We start from the raw sequence: 21,256 nt of genomic DNA, 5'->3' as shown, positions 1-21,256 counted from the left end.
TATTGTTTAGCCTCCATGTGTTTGTATTTTTTACAGTTTTTTTTCCTGTAATTGATACCTAGTCTCATAGCGTAGTTGGAAAAGATACTTGATACAATTTCAATTTTCTTAAATTTACCAAAGCTTAATTTGTGACCCAAGTTATAGTCTATCCTGGAGACTGTTCCATGAGCACTTGAGAAGAAAGTATATTCTGTTGTTTATCGATGGACTGTCCTGTAAATATCAGTTAAGTCCATCTTGCTTAATGTGTCATTCAAAGCTTGTGTTTCCTTATTTATTTTCATTTTGGATGATCTGTCCATTGGTGAAAGTGGGGTGTTAAAGTCCCCTACTATGATTGTGTTACCGTCGATTTCCCCTTTTATGGCTGTTAGCATTTGCCTTATGTATTGAGGTGCTCCTCTGTTGGGTGCATAAATATTTACAATTGTTATATCTTCTTCTTGGATTGATCCCTTGATCATTATGTAGTTTGGTGGTGCTGAATTCTCTTAATTTTTGCTTATCTATAAAAGTTTTAATTTCTGCATCGAATCTGAATGAGATCCTTGCTGGGTAGAGTAATCTCTCAGACCCTTTCTTTTTTTCTCTTCTTCTTCTGGGACCCCTATAATTTCAAATGTTGGTGCATTTAATGTTGTCCCAGAGGTCTCTGAGACTGTCCTCAATTCCTTTCATTCTTTTTTCTCTATTCTGCTCCCTGGCAGTTATTTTCACCATTTTATTTTCCAGCTTACTTATCCCTTCTTCTGCCTCCGTTATTCTGTTATTGATTCCTTCTAGAGTATTTTTAATGTCAGTAATTGTGTTGTTCATCACTGTTTGTTTGCTCTTTAGTTCTTCTAGATCCTTGTTAAATGTTTCTTGTATTCTCTCCATTCTGTTTCCGAGATATTGGATCATCTTTACTATCATTACTCTGAATTCTTTTTCAGGTAGGTTGTCTATTTCATCTTCATATATTTGGTCTTGTAGGTTTTTACCTTGCTCCTTCATCTGTAACATATTTTTTTGTCGTTTCATTTTTTGTTTTTTTGATGGGTGGTGCTGTATTCCTGTCTTACTGGTTGCTTGGCCTGAGACGTCCAGCACTGGAGTTTGCAGGCAGTTGCATAGAGCTGGGTCTTGGTGCTGAGAGGAGGACCTGTGGGAGGCCTCACTACGATTGATATTCTCTGGGGTCTGAGGTTGTCTGTCAGTCCAGTGGTTTGGACTCAGAGCTCCCACCACAGGAGCTTAGGAACGACCTCCAGCCTGATCCTGCAAGTTTCGTGGTGCAGTTAAAAAAAAAAAAAGGAAGAAAGAAAGAAAAAAGATAAAAAGGAGCAGTAAAATATCAAAGAATAAAAAACAAAATAAAATTAGAAAGATACAAAATATATTAGGAAAAATAAAACTGTAATTGAAAAAACTGCAACAAGGTAAAATAAAACCACAACAGAGAAAAGAAACAAAAAAGCGTGGGGGGCCAAGCCAAAAGGAGAGAACAATAACAAATTATAAAGAATAAAATAAATTAGAAAAATAAAAGTTTTATTAGGAAAAAGAAAAATATAAAAGAATCAACAACAGTGAATCACCCAGGAACCCCAATCTAAAAGAGGGAAAAAAAAAAAGGCTTGCTTATGGGGGCGGAGTTTAGGCGGGGGTGGAACTTAGGCAGGGGTGGGGTTTAGGGTGGGGTGGGACCTAGGCGGGTGGGTGGGTGACTTTGGGCGTGGGGCGGGGCCTAGGTGGGGTGATGGTCAAGCGTGGGACTGGGCCTCTGCTTAGGACCTGTGCAAAGGGAGAGGCTGCACGTGGAAAGGAGGGCCTCTGGAGAGTGGAGTTTGGAGTTTGGAGATCGGGCCCTGCGGCAGGCTGTGTGGGTGGGGTTTAGGCCCAGGGCGTTGGAGGGGGTCCCCCAGTGTAGGGGAGGGGCCCTGGGTGAGGGTGTGGGGTGGGGCTTGGGCTCTGCACTGCAGGAGGGAGGCTCCCAGGGCAGAGGATTAGGACCGGGAGCCCAGCAGGCTCCCCGGTGACTAAGTGGACAGGGAAAGCGCTGGCCCCGTTCCCCTCAGTTCCTTCACGCCCCTCCTCCACCATCTCCCCCAGTGTCTCCCCCGTCGCTGGACCCCTAACCGTGGGTGGGTCCCGCTGGGTGTAGGAACTCCTCCCCTCCCCCAGCCGCCTGGCCTTTACTTTTGCTCCCCTTCCCTCCCTCTAACTCCCTCAGGACCCGCGTGGCTGGAGGGCGCCTCAGTGGGCAGAGGATCAGGCCCGGGATCTCAGCAGGTTCCTGGGGGCCCACGTGGGCAGGGGAACCTGGCCACACTCCCTTTTGATCCTCTGCCCTCCCAGTGGTCCCCCGATATCCCCCTTGGGGCGAGGGATCCCTTCCCCTCCCCCAGCCGCCCCTCAGGGGCACCAGTCCTGTCCTGCCTCCACTCCCCCCATGCCCCACGTCCTACCCGGCCCCTGGGGTTCCTCCCGTCCCCTTAGGTGTCTAGTTCCCCACTGGTGCCTGGTAGGTGCCCTAGTTGTGAGGAGACGCGAATTCCAGTGTCCTCCTAGTACGGCATCTTGACTCTGCCCCTGTTTTTGTTAGTTTTTTTTAAAATTGTGACTGTTTCTCCACTTGGACCCAAGGGAATAATATGTGTTGAGGTCCCAGGAGCAGCTGAGTTTGCTCAGGTGAAAGTTCTAGAACCTGTTGTCCAAGCCAAGAAAAGTGTTAGATGTGTCCCCACCAGAGGGGAGGGCTCCTCAAAAGCCTTGAGGCCACTATTGCAGGAGCTGCATTGCACATGCCAAGGCAGAACAAGGAATAGGTAGGCGTGTAAAGGCATTGTTTCTTTAAGGAGAGTCCTGTTGTCTGCAAGAATGTAACCAAAAGAAAAATGTAAATAACACTGACTTGCTCTGTAAAAATCCAATACTGGGTTAAATAAAATAACTGCCCTTTCCCCAGTGCTAACATCCCCACCTCCACCCCAATACACTGATGTCAACCCCTCGCTCAGCCCTGGCTCCCAGGTGAATTCAATCTTCCTTCACTTCCAAAAATCCTGAATCTTAATAAACCCCTTTTCCTTCCCACTCCGGGGCATTTCATTTAGCACCCATTCCCCAAAACTCCACCTCCCCCCAGTTCCCACCCCACCTTGATTCATCTCTTGCACCAGAGCCTAAATAAACTAACCTCAAATGTAACCAGGAATATAAGTCATGCATCTGTTGACAGATCAGAAAGTCCAACTGATTCCATGTTTTTGGTTGGGATGAATTTAAAACTGCAGTTCCCTTGATGCAGTGGTTTATAACCTTTATTTTTTTAAGCAGCAGAAATCCTTTTTTAATAATAGAAACCCCAATAATGTTAAAAAAAATTTTCAAAATGGACCTTCTACATGAAGCAGATGGTTGGGAGGGCAACTCACTTCCACCCCAACCAAGGCACCCTTGTTACTTCCAAGATATCTATGTGGCATACAGAATTTGTTTGAAAACCACAGCTTTAAAACATTTCCCACACTTTTTTGTGTAAAACAAAACTGCTCAAGTAATAAATGAATACAATCTATTTCTATTAAAAATTTCCAAAAAATTCAGAAGCATATAAGGTGTGAAAGCCTTTATCTCCTCCTACCCCAAATCCATTCCCCTCCCTAGAGGAAATCCTTTTAAAGTCTGAGGTATGTCCTTCCTCCTTCCGCCTCCTTTCTAATGCTGCATACACACACACACACACACACACACACACACACACACACACACACACAGATATACACTTTTTTTTTTTTAACAGAAATGGGATCATGCTCTGCATATTGTTCTGCATATGATTTTCCCCCTTTTACAGTGTCTTATGGACATCTTTCCATCATGGTTGTAGGGGAGTAGAATTTGCCACCCCAAAATATCTCTTTGGCATGTGGATTACTTTGAGCTAAAAACAATAAAGGCCCAAAAGACTCAGGAAGAAACTTTGACCTTCCCCCTAACTGCCTAACAGGATTTAGACAGAGGGCCTCTTCTCCGAATAGAGCTATCACCAGAGGTGCCTGCAAAGAACACGGGCTGGGTGTAGTGAGTGAGTCCACCCTGTGTCCCATTGAATCTGCCTGGCCCAGCAAACATTTGTTTATTTACCAACATGGTACAGACAAAGCTTCCACATTCTTTTAACATTTTTTCCACATTCTCTTCATATTTGAGTACTCTGTGGTCTGGACAGACCATATTTTAGATGGCCATTTCTCTACTAATGGACACTAGCGTTGTTCCCCAGTTTTTGCCATTTCAAATAGTACTGCATGGAACATCCTTGCACATATGTTTTGTGCCGGGTTGGAAATATTTCTGTCGGCTAGGTTCTGAGAAATAGAATTTGTGGGTCAGTGCAACATCAAATTTTTTTTCACAGTTGATAACTAGATTCTAAGAGAAAGGCCCCTGAACCAGTGGACCTCTAAAAGCATTGTATCTCCCTGAGTGAGCTACCAGCGGCATCTTGCCTCTGACATTTGGGCACCACTCTCCCAAACTGAGGAAAGAACATAATACAGAATTTGGATTGAGAAGACAAAAAGGACCATCTTTATTTCCTTTGATTGGTTTTAGAAATATGCCCATAAGGTGACCCAAAATTGTTATCCAAAAAAAAAAAAAAGACAGTGGTCACATTGAGTCAAGTGGAGGTTCTCCTGTGACTTGTCAGGACAGCATCCTATGAGGGATCCGAGGATGTCCAGCTCTGTGAGAGCTGAACCTGAACCAACCAGAACCTCAGCCAGAACTGACGGAAGAATACAGTCCAGGAATGATTCCCCCAGGAAGACAGAGTATTTGTTGGGGTTTGTTTTTTTTAGTGAACCCTTTGCTCCTGATGGTGATTGTAGTTTGGGGTCAGTGGGATGCTGGTAAATGTTTAATAACCAGTTCTCCAGAGAGGGAAAAACCATGATTTGCAGCCATGCCGATTTCCATGGTATAAATACTCCCACCCTGGCTGATTTCAGGCTTACCACCGTGATGTCACTAACTTGGAGTTGGGAAGAGATGCACAAATGTAGTTCTTGTGATGCAGTATGAGCTGACTCTAGCACACCATTGTTTGGGATTGATTAAAAAAAAAATTAGGAATGATGGGGGCAGGGCGAGTGTTATGTTCCCTAGAAAGTGCCAGAAAGATTTTTTTTTTTTTTTTAGTTAGTAAGGAAAGAGAAGGGTGTCTTCTCTTTAATGCTTAATCCCTATTTATGATGTTTCACACTTATGCCATAATGTGAATTTCCCCAAATCTTCAAACACATTTTTTAAAGCCCAGAGGGAGTAGAGTGATTAAGGTCAAGGACTTTGACTTCAGAAGGACATGGATGAGTCCAGGCCCTGCCACTTAAATGGCTGTGTAACCTTGGGCAAAGTCACTTAACATCTCTGGGTCTTGGTTTCTTCCTCTGTCAAATGAGTTCCTGTTTCATAAGCGTTCTTGTAAGGATTAAGCAAGATAGGGTACATAGAACATTTAGCCTGATGTCTGAGAAGACAGTGAGTGCTCCCTAAGTGATAGCTATTCAAGATCAAAATCCCGATTTTAAAGAGCAGCTAGGGCTAAGACTGTCAATACCATTGAGACTTAGGGCTAGGGGAGAAATAAACCTCTGAGCAGAATTTTACCAACAGCTGAGATCCATGTTCACTGAGCGGATGGACAGAGGTACAACGAGATGGGGGCGGGAGGGGGGAAAGCTACATGAGTTCAACCAAAATCTGGTTGCAAAGATGAGCAATGCAGGGAATGACCCCAAGAGGAAAATACCAGATCTTCAGTTCCCCTGACTGTGCTTCTCTGAGTTTCCACCATCAAGCAGCAGAGCACCTTCTGTTATTAAAGTGCTCGAAACATGAACCTTGAGTCCTGATACGCACCATGCATTTTCCAAAAGGAATCATCCATTCTCCAGGACCTGTAGATCCCAGAGGTTTCGTTTCTGTTAGACATTATGATGGCTGTAGGTCCAATCCTGCCCCCGTATGGATTTTATAGTAAGAAAGCGGGGTGGTTCAACACCACAGAGTGGGCTTTCTACAGGCAGCGAAACTTTACTAACGGGCATCTAGCGTGCTACAAGCAGATGATCTTTGTTCACTGCGGGAAGATCCCATATTTGGATGGATTGGTGAATGGTTTGGTAAATGGACAGATGAGAGATTTTAGCATTGCATATTCTTAGTTGCACCTGAGTCTCTGCTTTATTTAGAAAAAAAAAAAAAAGGAAAAAAAAGGCCTTCCCAATTTCATCACGTGGCCATTGAAACACATTATCATTTCCCAGCATCCTCATTAATTCTACTGCTAGCAGGAGAGTTTATTTCAGTTGACAAGATGATCAGGTCCACACAGAGCAGAAACTGAGCCTTCAATAATGAATGTACTAATTATCCTTCTCTGAGAGATGTAGCCTTCTGTTCAGGCAAAGTAAGACTTGTTTCATCTATCAGGGCCCACAGATTTTTTTTTGTTTTTCGGTACGCGGATCTCTCACTGTTGTGGCCTCTTCCGTTGCGGAGCACAGGCTCCGGCCGCGCAGGCTCAGCGGCCACGGCTCACGGGCCCAGCCGCTCCGCGGCACGTGGGATCCTCCCGGACCGGGGCACGAACCCGCGTCTCCTGCCAGCCTCTCCGCGGCACGTGGGATCCTCCCGGACCGGGGCACGGACCCAGTTCCCCTGCATCGGCAGGCGGACTCTCAGCCACTGCGCCACCAGGGAAGCCCGGGCCCACAGGTTTTTATTCAAACCTTTGGGACCAGCTGCGTTTCAGAATTTGGATTTTTTTTTTCTTTTTTGACATTTTAGAAAAGAAATATGGGACATATACCGTATAGAACATCATACTCCCAGAGGGAGCTGGGGCAGCACCCTATTATCAAACATATTTCTGCAGAAGAAAAACGGAATGAATATTTATACTAAGTGGAAACACAAGGTAAAGAAAGGTCATCAGTAGTCTCCCATCAGTTCAGGTCATGTTTTGCTGCTAAATAAGTTATTAATTTTGTTTTTTTGGTTGTCAAGACCCTTTGGATTTTGGAGTTGGTTCAGGGGTTGTGAACTTGTACTGGTTTTATCCTTATTAGAGACTCGCTTTCCAAGGACCGACTAGAAACGAGTGGATCTTTACAGAGAAACAGACAAGACCCGGCGTAAGCAAGCACTTCAAGCCTTAGTGCCACCTCTTCCTAAATTCCTAAATGCCACTCACCCCCACCCAATGGGGAAGAACAGGGCAGACCCCAGGCCTAAGAGGGAAGTGAAGAGTTACTGATGTACCTTCCAGGCAGAGGGGAGGAGCTGTTCCAACAGCCTTGAGCCTCCATAGGCAGGTAATCGTGTGCTCTCCGCTGGGGCAGTTGGCGATGTCTTACCGCCTCGGGCTGTCCCAGAAAGACACCATTGGACCCACTCTTTTTTTTTTTTTTTTTTTCGCTTGCAGGATTTCAGTTTCCCGACCAGGGATTGAACCTGGGCTACGGCAGTGACCGCTAGGCCACCAGGGAACTCCTGGACCCACTCTTAATTGGAGAGTCCAAGTGGAAAATCCTGATTTTCATTAAGAGAGTCCATACACTCAAAGGCTGGGCTTCTCAGGCACAAGGAACCCACACCTGCTTTAGAAAAATATAGATGCCTTTCTCTATATGAAACATTTCAAATATGACACAGTCACCTAAATCCAACTACTGTGTTATAAGGAAAATAGCTGGCATTTGAGTGCTTTCTTTGTCAAGCACTGCTCTGGATATATGACCTTATTTGAGCCTCATTCTGACTTAACAAATGAGGAAACTGAGTCAAAGAGAATTTAAGTAACTTGCTCCAAGATACGCAGCTAGTAAAAGTCAGGACTTGAACCCAGGTAGCCCAGATGCAAAGCGTGTGCGCTTAACCACTAAATGATTGTTTCCTCTGTTTCTAGGCAAGGCCCCCAAATCTTCAATTAATTTAGGGAACAATCTGGTGTCAAGAAAAAAAAAAAAAGAATAACTCATTAAAAAGTAATATTTGCCAGGATACAAAAGGGACCCCAACTTACCAAGATCATATGATATATAAATATATAATTTCCTTTAAAAAAAAAGGCCGTTCTACATTTATTGTTTTGCAGCTAAATTTTGTTATTTAACTTAATAAGTCAAACATCTCTCCATGTCAAAACCTCTTTTAACGACTGTGGAGTTTATCAACATACTTAACCAATTCCCCCAGAATCTTTAAGTGTTTGCCAGATTGTCACTCTTGTGAAAAAAATGCGGCATCAGGGCTTCCCTGGTGGCGCAGTGGTTGAGAGTCCGCCTGCCCATGCAGGGGACACGGGTTCGTGCCCCGGTCCGGGAGGATCCCACGTGCCGCCGAGCGGCTGGGCCCGTGAGCCGTGGCCGCGACCCGGCGTAAGCAAGCACTTCAAGCCTTAGTGCCACCTCTTCCTAAATTCCTAAATGCCACTCACCCCCACCCAATGGGGAAGAACAGGGCAGACCCCAGGCCTAAGAGGGAAGTGAAGAGTTACTGATGTACCTTCCAGGCAGAGGGGAGGAGCTGTTCCAACAGCCTTGAGCCTCCATAGGCAGGTAATCGTGTGCTCTCCGCTGGGGCAGTTGGCGATGTCTTACCGCCTCGGGCTGTCCCAGAAAGACACCATTGGACCCACTCTTTTTTTTTTTTTTTTTTTCGCTTGCAGGATTTCAGTTTCCCGACCAGGGATTGAACCTGGGCTACGGCAGTGACCGCTAGGCCACCAGGGAACTCCTGGACCCACTCTTAATTGGAGAGTCCAAGTGGAAAATCCTGATTTTCATTAAGAGAGTCCATACACTCAAAGGCTGGGCTTCTCAGGCACAAGGAACCCACACCTGCTTTAGAAAAATATAGATGCCTTTCTCTATATGAAACATTTCAAATATGACACAGTCACCTAAATCCAACTACTGTGTTATAAGGAAAATAGCTGGCATTTGAGTGCTTTCTTTGTCAAGCACTGCTCTGGATATATGACCTTATTTGAGCCTCATTCTGACTTAACAAATGAGGAAACTGAGTCAAAGAGAATTTAAGTAACTTGCTCCAAGATACGCAGCTAGTAAAAGTCAGGACTTGAACCCAGGTAGCCCAGATGCAAAGCGTGTGCGCTTAACCACTAAATGATTGTTTCCTCTGTTTCTAGGCAAGGCCCCCAAATCTTCAATTAATTTAGGGAACAATCTGGTGTCAAGAAAAAAAAAAAAAGAATAACTCATTAAAAAGTAATATTTGCCAGGATACAAAAGGGACCCCAACTTACCAAGATCATATGATATATAAATATATAATTTCCTTTAAAAAAAAAGGCCGTTCTACATTTATTGTTTTGCAGCTAAATTTTGTTATTTAACTTAATAAGTCAAACATCTCTCCATGTCAAAACCTCTTTTAACGACTGTGGAGTTTATCAACATACTTAACCAATTCCCCCAGAATCTTTAAGTGTTTGCCAGATTGTCACTCTTGTGAAAAAAATGCGGCATCAGGGCTTCCCTGGTGGCGCACTGGTTGAGAGTCCGCCTGCCGATGCAGGGGACGCGGGTTCGCTCCCCGGTCCGGGAGGATCCCGCGTGCTGCGGGGCGGGTGGGCCCGTGGGCCATGGCCGCTGGGCCTGCGCGTTCGGAGCCTGTGCTCCGCAGCGGTAGAGGCCGCAGCGGTGAGAGGCCCGCGTACCACAAAAAAAAAAAGTGGTAGAATATGTAGGGAAAATAAGGATAGTGCTGAGTTGTTGAAGTTGAGTGATGGGTACATGGGAGTTCATTGTACTGCTTCTTTTTGTGTATGTTTGAAGATTTTAATAATAAAAAGTTTTATGCGGCATCATTCTGAACAACACGTTAGCATCAATGCTTCCCCCCACCCCGACCCCAGGAAGTCTCATTTTCCTTCAACCCGCTTTTTTCAGGCACTGCTGGGGATTCACCCATGAAAATAAAACAACATTCCTGCTCTCTGGAGCTTCTGTTCCAAGGGATGTGGAGGGGAGCAACAGATAATAAACATGTACTAATCAAGATTCCTTGAGATAGCATTAAGCGTCACGAAGAAATGGACAGGGTGATGTGATAGTGACAGCGTGGCGGGGGTGACTTTTAAGTTGGGTCGTCAGGGAAGGACTCACAGAGAAGGTGACGTTTGAGTGAAGTCTCTGATTTTACCTGCACTGACCTAATTGCATCATTTCTCCACGCCTGTTGTCAAGTGGACATCTCTACAGGAGTGGGAAAACGTGGCAGGATGATCAGAGCACCTATCACTCAGGAATTGGGACGGGCAACCTGGCCGGGGAGATCCTGGGAGCTTTGATCTCTGTTCCCTCCCTGCTGCAAAATCAGCAGTTACCTCCGTTCTCCCATCTTGTTGTGGACACGTGAACACATCCTAAACCAGCCAGCAGACTTTCCACCCTGAGAAGCAAATGCGGATTCAGAAGGAGTGAAGTATTTGAGAAAATTACTCTGATAGCCGCTGTGGATAGATGTCTTCAGGTGGCTTCTAGGAACAAAATGTGCTTTTTGGCGGTACAGTCAGAAGAGATGCAGCGGTGCTCAACGACTTCTTCCCTTGATTTCTGGCAAATAGGATCCCCCAGAAGGCTTCAGCAGAGAGGAAAATGTGGTCTCAAAATCACAGCCCCTTCTCCCCCACGGATGTGCCCTCGTGCCTCCTTCCCCACCATCAACCCCTCCTCCAAGCCACAGTAAGGTTTCTGTTGAAAAAGGCATGTGTTGTTCATAGTTCAGCTGTATTCAGTTCTGTATACAAGGCACCCTGCAGAGCTCCTACGGAGCCCCATTTCATTGCATCTTCACTCTAATCATCCTCTGACTTAGCTAATATTCCCCCATTTGACAGATGAGGACACTAAGGCTCAGAGAGGGTAAATATTACACAAAACCTCACATCTAGGAAGCAGCAGGGCAGGCGGAGGACTCAAACAGCTGGTCCACCCGATTCTTAAACCCACTGTTAACCACCCAGGTCACACACACCCCTTTTCCTGGTTCTGATGCTCAAGAGAGGCTGGCCTGAGGGCCCACAGACAGTAAATCAGAGGCATCGATTAGGTAAGGTAAATTAAGCTGCCGTGATGAACAACCCCCAAATCTCAGCAGCTTAGCGCAACGCAAGCTCATTTCTCGCTCACCCTTTACATGTCTACCGCACGGGCCTCTGACCGCCATAGTCACCCAAGGGCCCGGCAGCAAAGGGAGTCTGACGTGAGCACCGGCCCTTAAAGCATCGCCCGACAGGCCACGTGTCACTTCCGCTCAAGTATTTTTGAGCAAAGCGAGTCACAGAGCTACACCCGACTTTAAGATGCCGAGAAGACCTGGGACTCTGGTGGGTGAAGAGCACTGACTGTCCCTCCAGGCTGTGGGCAGGAACCTGAGCTTGCTTGTGTGGTAGTGTGTAGGCAGCCCACTGAGGATGACAGCGCTTGGGTTATTTCCTTTTCTCCCCCTATTGATCCTCCTTTTTGGTTTATTTGACTGAAAGTGAAACATCAGAGAGACGGATTCTGTCCTACCAGGCCCTTTCTTTATCAGTGGCTTTGCAAGAACGATGCTCAGGGCTTTTTAAGATCCCTGGGAAGCTTGCTGCATTTTTAGCTCATTTAACCTGCTGCCTGAAGTCACAATAGATTTTGGGTCGTCTTTGGAAGTCTGCGTGAACGAGAAACCTCCATCTTCCCGATCGGGTCTGAATATTTGAGATTTTGAAAGCTTGGCCATACCAGATTTAATTTTGAAAGGGGAAGAGGGGTTGCTTTTGAACATCAAGAAGAAGGCTGGAGGCACAGCAGGAGCTGCGTTAGCAAAGGGGAAAAGCGAGAAAAGCCCTGTGGTCTTGAAAGAAACGCTCCAAAGCGGAAACACTAAAGCTTCCAGTTGGTGAGCCTTAAATCAGACTTCAAAAGTGCCGCTAGTTTAAATAGTGTTTATAGGACTGAAGTATTGCTGCTCCTTTCTCCAGCTGGATTTTAAATAGCCCCTAATTTGATTACTCTGGGGAGAGGCGGGCAGAACCAACGTTACATGAGCTTCACTGTTAATTATTCAGAGGGCTTTTTATTGTGTAATCAAACATAAAGTCTTACAAAAAGCTTGGAGGCACATTCTCACCCCACCCTCCCCAGCCTGACTTTCACCTTGTCGTCTGTGTGCGTTTCTCAGTTTGCGGCTGTGAGCTGGTAGATGCTCAGCAAGGGCTCTGCCAATAAAGAGCACACACATCCCCCTCCCCGTCTGGGCTGGTAAAAACCTTTGATTCTGCGGCTCGGACCCCCATGCCGTAAGAATCGAGCTTTATCTTGATCACCTTTGCCTCCTATCTGAGCGTCTCCCCCACCCACCAGCACTTGGCAGCCCCTGCTAAGTCTACACTCCTGTTGGTGCCCCCTACATCAAACTGGTCTGGCCGTCTCATTCCCTCAAGTCCCTCCTCTACGCTGGCTGACAGCCAGCCAAATGATCTAAAGGCTCCCAGCCATCTAAAATCCTTTCTGCAGAGAAAAAGGAGATAAAGAAACAAAGGCATGGATGGATGGGTGGATGGATGGAGAGATCAACAGATCAATCAGTCAATACATAGGTAGGTAGAGGTCTCTGAGAGAGCTTGCTTATCAACAGGGATCCACCACCCCATAGCCACAGGTCCAAAATCCAAGAGGCTCTGAAAACTCAGTTTTTCGGTAACTCAATTTGACAGCAATTTCTGACACGAGCCAAACTGATTTGGTGGCAAAACTTGACTTGAAGCTATTCATGGTCTTTATCCCACCTAGTGTAAATATTCATATATATCACTGCAGAAATATTAATGTGTTTGATTATAAGATGCTGCCGAGACCCCACTGGAAGGATTATGTTAACATGATATACGTGCAGCATATTTCCGTCCCAAAATGCCGAGATTCTGAATTTGGCGACACATCCGGTCCCACAGGTTTCAGATCAAGGATTATAGGTATGTCACCATCCAAACTTGCTGGGGCTTCAGTCTCATACCCAGGAAGTTCCAACCCATGAGGGAAGATCCAGGTTTCACGCGACCTGAAGCTTATTTAATTGGGGAGAGGGGCGCTTTAAGAAAAAGAATACAAAGTTAAAATACAAAATGAGGTACGGGGCCCTGGCGGGACCCATGCAAGTGAGGGTCATTAGATTCATTGTGAATATGCACCTGGATGAGTGACTTAAGACCCCGAGTTTGTTTTCTCATCTGTAGAATGGGATGATAAATGACTGCATCACAAGGTTTTATTGAGATGATTCAGCAAGAATGCACAGAAGCGTCTTGCATGTAGAATTGTATAGAATTTTCACTCAATAAACTCCAAACCAGTGATTTTCATTGTGCAACGCACCCTGTAAGCTCCCCCCGCCCAAGCAAAGTTAGTAATTCTCTCTGTGCGTTACTCAGAAGTGGCCCTGACGGTGGGACCCTTAGGCGCCAGAGCAGGCAGAGATTTGGAAATTAACAGGCTTTTCAATTCACCCCCAAGAGGAACCGCAGACCTGCCCTGGAGTCTACGAGAGGACCCAAGTCCAAAACGCAAACAGATGCGGAAGGTGTACAAATACACTCCACCTCCCTCAGTCCCTACCCAGTAAGCGGTGGTCTCTCCTAACCTGGATTCCCACTCGCGAGACCCGGCTTTCGAGACCTGTCCCTTCCACTGCTTCCCGAGTATAGGAGGGGGGAAAAAATCACAGCAGAGAACGGCTACCATCCATCATCTCTTTATTGCATTTCTTAAAAGTACTTGTAATGAACTGAGGCTCTAGAAACGGAAAACTCATTAAGCTGTTTCTCACTCAGGGACCCAGGTGGAAGCAAGAGCACAATAAAAAAAATCAATAAGGACAAGTCCATGGGACAGAGGTGGGAGCGCTTCATCACAGCCCCGAAGGTAACCGTCAGCACGTGACTCTACTGTGGCTACCAGCCCCAACTTGGGTGGGAGGCATTTTCGCCAATCTTCTCTCTGATGGGGTTTTTTTTTTTCTAGTTGGTTCTCTGAGTGAAGGGAAGTCAGAACCTTGGCTGTTGGATGGTTTTTATAAATTTTCATTAAAATGCTTATCCGGGGATTGTAGAAGAAATGTCATATGGCTGGACACCACCTCACGCAGGAGGCAAGGGGTGGCCGAGCAGGCGCCTAATAAGATGTCACTGGAAGGAAATGGTTTCGCTCACTGTCTACGTTTAATCAATAACAGTCACTTCTCTTTCTCTCTTGCTCTCTCTTTTCTTTGAAACTCAGTCAGAAAATAAGAAGTGAGTGATTGAACAGACAGGGTTTTCTACAAACTAGAACGTGTGCTTATTATTAAGAGAAAATCAAGAGGTCTGTTCTTTTCACTCAGAACTATTCCTAACCCCCCAAACCCCCAAGCTCATCCACTTAACAAACAAGCACCATAATAGTAATAATGGCAAGAGTAGAGAGCTAGAGGCAGTTGAGAGAGCACACAATGAGATTTTTGCTGAACCTGTGCTCCAACCCACAAAATGGATATAATGCTGGTTTCTGCTCACTTCTTTTTTTTTTGTTGTTAGTTTCTGCTTTATAACAGAGTGAATCAGTTATACGTATACACATGTCCCCATATCTCTTCCCTCTTGGCGTCTCCTGGTTTCTGCTCACTTCTTTTTTTTTGTTGTTAGTTTCTGCTTTATAACAGAGTGAATCAGTTATACGTATACACATGTCCCCATATCTCTTCCCTCTTGGCGTCTCCCTCCCTCCCCCCCTCCCTATCCCACCCCTCTAGGTGGTCACAAAGCACCGAGCTGATCTCCCTGTGCCATGCGGCTGCTTCCCACTAGCTAGCTATTTGACATTAGTAAAGAACCCCAGGAAACAGTATACAGTCTCACTTGGAAAATGTGAAAATGCTGAGCATTCTTGTGGTTATATAAGTTTTAGAAGCCAGTCTTGAACAGAATTACAGTGGGCCAGGTTCTGTGCTAAGGAAGCTCTTTAGGTGTCTTAGCCAGTCCTGTCCTCCTAATAACCGCATGGGGGCACCATTCTTATTTCCAGGTAGGAGAGCAGGAAGTTAGGGCTCAAAGAGGTTAAGTGATTTGCATGAGGCCACACAGCTGGGCAGTGGCAGAGCCAGGAGTTAGTCCTGGATCTGTTTACTAGACCCTGTTTATTAAAACACTGAGCTCTTCAAAAGCATGTTCTCCCAGGTAGGATAGTCATTGCCCCTCATGAAGTTTCACCGTTCTCTTGCCGTTTCATCAGGGCACTTCTAAATCGGAGGAGGAGAGCCTTTGTTTTTATCACGGCAAGTTGCTATGGAGATATCGTGTGTATCTGTCTCCAGAGACGCACGGAAAAAGGAGCAGGAGCCACAAACCTTTAAAAAAACGTCCTTCAGGAATATTCACAACTGCCGTTGGAGGAGGGAAGAGTGAGTCACTGCACTTGAACTCTCACTGAACTGAATCCCCCGCCCCAGCCCCGGGCGAGTTTGTAGATCAAACTCTGCGCTGCAGTGTGGTCCATTCTGAGGATGAGGGAGCACCGAATTAGGAATCAGGAGACCTAGTTTAGCCACTGTGATCTGTTCACTGCATGGCATTGGAGAAGTCCTTTCCTCTCTCCTGACCTCAGTTTCTTCACCTGTAAATTAAGGACTTTGAAAGAGAGGCTCCAGTCACCTTCCACAGCAACTGATAGTCGTCTGTATGTGTGGAGCTTGTCAGTGCCAAGGCAGTGATCATTAAGAGCCGGACAAATGGCATAAATGAAAAAAATCAGGCTGGGTGACACAGTAGGGAGTGGTGAGGTCTGTGGCAAACAGGAATTCTCCTGCACAGCTCAAGGGAAGAACCTCTGCTTAGTTCTACTCATCTCGCCATGTGAAAATGGGACCCAGGGCTTATCATTTTCAAGAGAGACCAGTAACCTCAGTTCTTATGTAAAGATATCCCCAATCTGTAGAATTCTGGGCAGCTGAACATGTCTCCCCGTGGGCCACCAGTTTGAAACCCCTGCTTCTAAGAAAGTATGAGGAATCATTCAGGGGACTCTTTTCCTTTGTTGCCAAAAAGCAGTCCCTCCTGAGGTGCAACACGGCAGCCAGTTAGTACCACTCCTGAGTGAAATACAAAACATAGAGAAGCATTTGGGGATTGAAGTCAATTCAGGGAGAGTCAGTTCGATAAAGGGCAAGCAGGATGCTGAAACTGCCTGTCGCATCTCCCCCCCACATTTTATTTTTCTGCCACTCTCAATTAATGAGAAGTGTGAGCCCTTCGCTCTGGATTTCCTGTCTGTGGCTTTTAATTGAATTTTAATTAATGGTAACTTTAGGAGCACAAGATGAAATCCGAATGCAAGGAAGATGCACACAGAACTCTGGGTATGGAAAGCTCTTCTGAGATCATCCGAGCCCGTCCTCTCTGTTGTATAGACGAGGGGACGGAAGCAGGGGAGAGTGACTTGTTCGGGGCCCCCTTGAGGTCCCCTGGCTCTGAGTCTGGTGCTCATTGCAAGACTCCAGGCTGCCCTGGTGACACAATCTGTCCAGCCTTCAAAAATGACATTGAGGTAAAGAGCGTGGTTTCCAGAGTCAAGAATTCATGTCGTGCCAGGTGAGACAGGAAGAGTTGCCTTCTACAGGTATTATCCCTGAGCGCTGACATTCTCTCTCCCTAGGGGGGCAGGGAGCAGAGGGGCTGTCAGTCTGGCGAGCTCTTGTCCAGTCGCGATGCCAGGACGAAGGGGACATTGCGTCAAGCCCCTCATTTATCAAAGGGAAGAACATGCGAACTTTTGGCATTTGCTTTTTCTTTATCACAGTCGTTTTGTAACTCCCATGCTCCCTTGCAGATCCGGTTAAACCCAGTTTGAACTCCAGTTCCCCAGGCTGTCACATTCTGAAGCGTTCCATCACTTGTGTAGAATTTCACTGAATACGTTGGGGGAGGTGGCGTTCTGTCACATCTTAAGCCCCACAACCTTCGTCCGTCTCTCGTCCCCCACCCTCCCTTGCCCTGTGCGAGCAAGAAATCTCCCTCCGCTCTCCTGGAGCAGGGAGCGGGGAGCAGGGAGGTTCCACCTACACTCGGGCCACCCCCCCCCACCCGAGGTGGCCAGTCAAAACATTACTTCTGATCACACACAGCGGACTCCCTGAGGTGAGTCCTGCTGAAAACAATTCTGTCCACCCTGTTAGATATTCATTAACTGCTGTGTGGTCTTCAGAGCTGCCTCTCCTCCTTATCTTCTCCCCTAGGGTACCACACACTATGAGTTTCATCCAAAGAAGACCTTGGACTGCCCTCCGGGGGCTTTCATTTCAAATGTTCTCAAATGAAATTGTTTCTGTTTTAATGGAGTGTCAACTGTAGCCCAGACCCTCACTGAGCTCTTATCCTGCAGCAGCTGAGCAACTCAGGGCAAGTTAGGAAGCCTAAGACATGAAGCATGAATTAACTGAAGACGTAAGCCCACACAGCACCTTCTGAAGTGACACCAGTCATGCACGCACGCACAGACACACACCCATTCCCGTGACCTGTCCGCCCGGACTCTTTCCTTCCCCAAATCCGCATTCTTCTCGCAGGACTTTCCCTACCTACCCCCTTTTACCTCCTAGGACTTGTCCATCATGGCTCCTCCCCGCTCCCCCCAAGAGTGCCCCCTCATCAGACAAATCTGCATCCCTCGCCTCTACCTCCTGAATGTCCAGCCTAGAGTTGTCTCCATCCTGTATTCTTCAGAAAACCCCAGTGGACATACATCTTTATTCTTTGAGCCCCAGGTGTCGTTTGGTGAACAAAAGGTTGATACATAGAACTGGGCGTCGAAACCAAGACGCAGCTAAAGAAATCAGACCCGTCCTCCCCCAGTTTAAAAATCAACCCTGATGATTATTACAAAAGAAAAGTTAAAAGCCGTTGCCGTCCACGGCAGCATCATCGGAATACGTGTTTGGCTTCCTGTGGTGACTACGTGGGCAACCACCGCACTCACTGAGTAGAATAAGTCCCATCAAACTCGCTTCCAATAAACACATGTATAAATTATCTTGATTTGTGACAGAAGGTCTTTCCAGACCCAGGGTATGTCTCGTGGTGTTTGGAAAGAGCCAGAAGGAATTCACATTCAGAGCCAGGTTTTCGCTTTTTTTCTTTCCTACTTTCCTTCCTCTTTTCCTCCGTCCTTCCCTTCCTTCCTTCCTTTCTAAAATCCCTCTTTATTTTCTCTTTCCTTCAGGCCAAGAGATTCAAGGTTCCTGTAGCACGTGTCACCAGCCGCAAACCAAGCCGGCGAGGCTCCACCCTCAGTCTGTCTCGGACAAGTGGAGGGTCATCTCCCCAGAGCAGCATGGTCTCCGTGAACCCGGGCTCAGATGAGCCCCGGAGTGTGACCACCCAGGCGACGGGCGGCAAGGGCGTTGAGGGCGATGAATCGTCTTCGGCCAAGCCTGAAGAAGAGCCTCTCCATGTCGGTAAGTCCTGCCTTAGATCTGACCAGTCTGCCCTGACTCTGCCTTGAAGCCAGATATCAAGAGCCCCTCGTGCGCCACCTTCACCCCACTCAGGTAAAGGAGACACACGGGTCCCCTCGCCCTGTTCAATTCCCGTGGACCCCTTTGCTTTCCCTCAGTGGAGATCAGAAATATACTCTGACTTGGGTTACTCTGAACCATTTCTACTTGGGAGACAGCCCATGGTCATCAATTGCTCTTTTTAAAAATTTTAATAGGATATTTTACTTAGCCCACTTTATAAAATATTGTCATTTCGACATGCGATCATATAAAAAAGTAGTGATATTTTACATTTTTTCATACTATGTTTTTGAAATTCGGTGCCTGCTTTTTTCTTAACCGCTTTATTGAGGTATGATTTGCATACCATAAAATTCACTTGTTTTAAGTGTACGCGTCAAAGATTTTTTGTAAATTTAGAGTTGTATAACCAACAGCACCATCTAATTTTAGAACATTTCGGTCAACCCCAAAGAAAACCTCATGTCCATTGGCAGTCCCTCTCCTTTCCCACCACCAATCTACTTTCTGTCTCTGGAAATTTGACTTTTCTGGATATTTTATATAGGGAAGTTGTATCGCTCTGTGACCGCCCACTCGGAAGCAAGCCTTTTCAGTGGTTCACAATTTGGGGGACACAGGTTCTTTAGCAAATCTGTTGGAAACTATGGGCCTCTCTTTAGGAAAAAAAATGCAAGCACACACACACACACACATACATGGTTTTGCACACTCTTTTAGGGGGAGCCTGTGGACCTCCACCAGATAGAATTGTGACTGGATTCCATAAGTCGTGTAAAAAATTCATTTTCAGGACTTTCTGGCTTGAGCTTGCATAGTAAAAGGAGACAGGAAAAGAAAGGATTTATGCAGAAAGACGGAGAAGGCAGAAGGAAGAAAGAGAAAGGGGCATGATAGAGGCAGGCTCACTGCAGAACTGTTGACTCTGGTGCATGAAACACCTTCTCTGCCATACCCCCACAGGCTTTGTCCCCTCAGTGCCACCTAAGCTGAGGCCTGCCTGCTCAGCCAGTGTTCTTGCACACAATCTAGAATGCCCATAGCAACCAAAGCTGGACGAGCTTTAGTACAGATACAAGGAGGCTGAAAACAAGGTCAAGGCAAACCAGAAAGCCTGACTAGGGCCCCGATTATCCAAGCCAGAAGTGGGCAAAAGTGCAAAAGTTCAGTAAGTGGTCAGGACTCATAGTAATGTTGGCCATTTTCCAGCATGAGAAAATTTTCCACCATCCCCCTTGTTAACAGGAGACCAAGAAAAGTTCTAAGCCCTGAAAAGCTGTTTGCTGAACAGAAGTATTATCGCAGATGGAGAGGAACTGAGATAAACCATCATCAGATGTATGACTCTTCTGGATTTCTTGAACCTTCTTTCATTCAAAATGTATTTATTGAGCAGCTGCTGTGTTCCTGGTACCGAGGATGACAGTACCTGCCCTCCCCAAGCTTATATTTTACAAGGAAAAAAGCAGACATGAGAAAGCCATAAATAGCAAGCCAATTGCAGATAATACATGATCGGAAGATAATAAAACAAGATTCAGGCTAGAGAGAGACTGTTGGTGGGAATGGAGCTAGGTTAGACAGGGTGGTCAAGGACAGCCTCTCTCAGCTCTGACATTTGAGTTTCTGAAGACACGAAGCTGGGGAGGGATGCAGGGGTGAGAGCATGCGTGGCCTTTGTAGAGCAAGGTAAGGACTTCAGGATTATTCCAAGTGCAAGAGGAAGGCTCTGGAAGGTTGCAAGTGTAGGGGTAACAAGACCTGGTTTTCTTTTCAAAGGTCTGTATGTGGTTATTAATGTTGTATCCGCGCTGTGTCTCTTAACTCTGAAAACCTTGCTCTCAAGTAAGACAAGCAGAGAAGAGTTCCCAGCTTCAAGAAGTGCCTCAGTCCCAGAGTTCACGTATGGTTCTCCCAGTGGCAACCTGAGAGCTGAAGGAAGGAGGGACCAGAGGGGGAAGAGACTTGGCAATGAGGGGAGGGGAGAAATAGTGCCCTCTCTCCAGGCACCCGAGACACCACAGGCCCTTCCCTAACGGCCACCCTACTCCGACTCCCAGTCTGACCAGTTGCCTGCTCCAATCAGTGCCATCTCCCAAAGCTCTTTTGAACCCTACCCTCTTCATTCCTATTGCTTTTGTCTTAGTTTAGAGATAGAAAACCGGGGCACATGGGCTAGTTCCTGCAGAATGCGTTTTGTTTACCACACAAGGCTTTGTTTAAAAAAAAAAAAAAAAGTAGGAGTGACTTTTTAAGATTGAGAGTTTGGACATCAAAATTCTGATTTTAAAAAAGATATTCTTTGTGGCAACAGTGGGCCTGCAACCCTGCACGACAGCAGTCAACTGGAGCTGCCCTTCTTAGGTGGGGCATGTGCTCTCTAGTTTTCCACAGTCCCCACCACTCGCTGTTACTCCCAATCATTACATTGCTCCCAGTTGGCCAAGTGCATGCCCATTTATCATCTCCTTTGCCCTCCTGTTTGTCTTAGAATGATAATGATGGGGGCTTCCTTGGTGGCGCGGTGGTTGCGCGTCCGCCTGCCGATGCAGGGGAACCGGGTTCGCGCCCCGGTCTGGGAGGATCCCACATGCCGCGGAGCGGCTGGGCCCGTGAGCCATGGCCGCTGAGCCTGCGCGTCCGGAGCCTG

The 21,256-nt window shown here is 46.5% G+C and overlaps 1 protein-coding gene across 1 annotated transcript in view; it reads left to right on the top strand.

Annotated features, from left to right (window-relative positions):
• The window catches only part of CCDC60 (coiled-coil domain containing 60), a 154,498-nt gene that overhangs the window by 128,265 nt on the left and 4,977 nt on the right, over nucleotides 1-21,256 (top strand). The window contains exons 6-7 of the mRNA XM_028480553.2: nucleotides 13,892-13,982; nucleotides 18,309-18,543. Of these exons, the coding sequence (XP_028336354.2) occupies nucleotides 13,892-13,982; nucleotides 18,309-18,543 (326 nt within the window). The remainder of the gene's footprint in view (nucleotides 1-13,891; nucleotides 13,983-18,308; nucleotides 18,544-21,256) is intronic.

Source organism: Physeter macrocephalus, chromosome 19, assembly GCF_002837175.3.
Source record: "Physeter macrocephalus isolate SW-GA chromosome 19, ASM283717v5, whole genome shotgun sequence".
NCBI classification, from domain to species: Eukaryota; Metazoa; Chordata; class Mammalia; order Artiodactyla; family Physeteridae; genus Physeter; species Physeter macrocephalus.
Note: the sequence above shows the minus strand (reverse complement) of the source record. Positions and strands in the feature narration are given on the sequence as shown.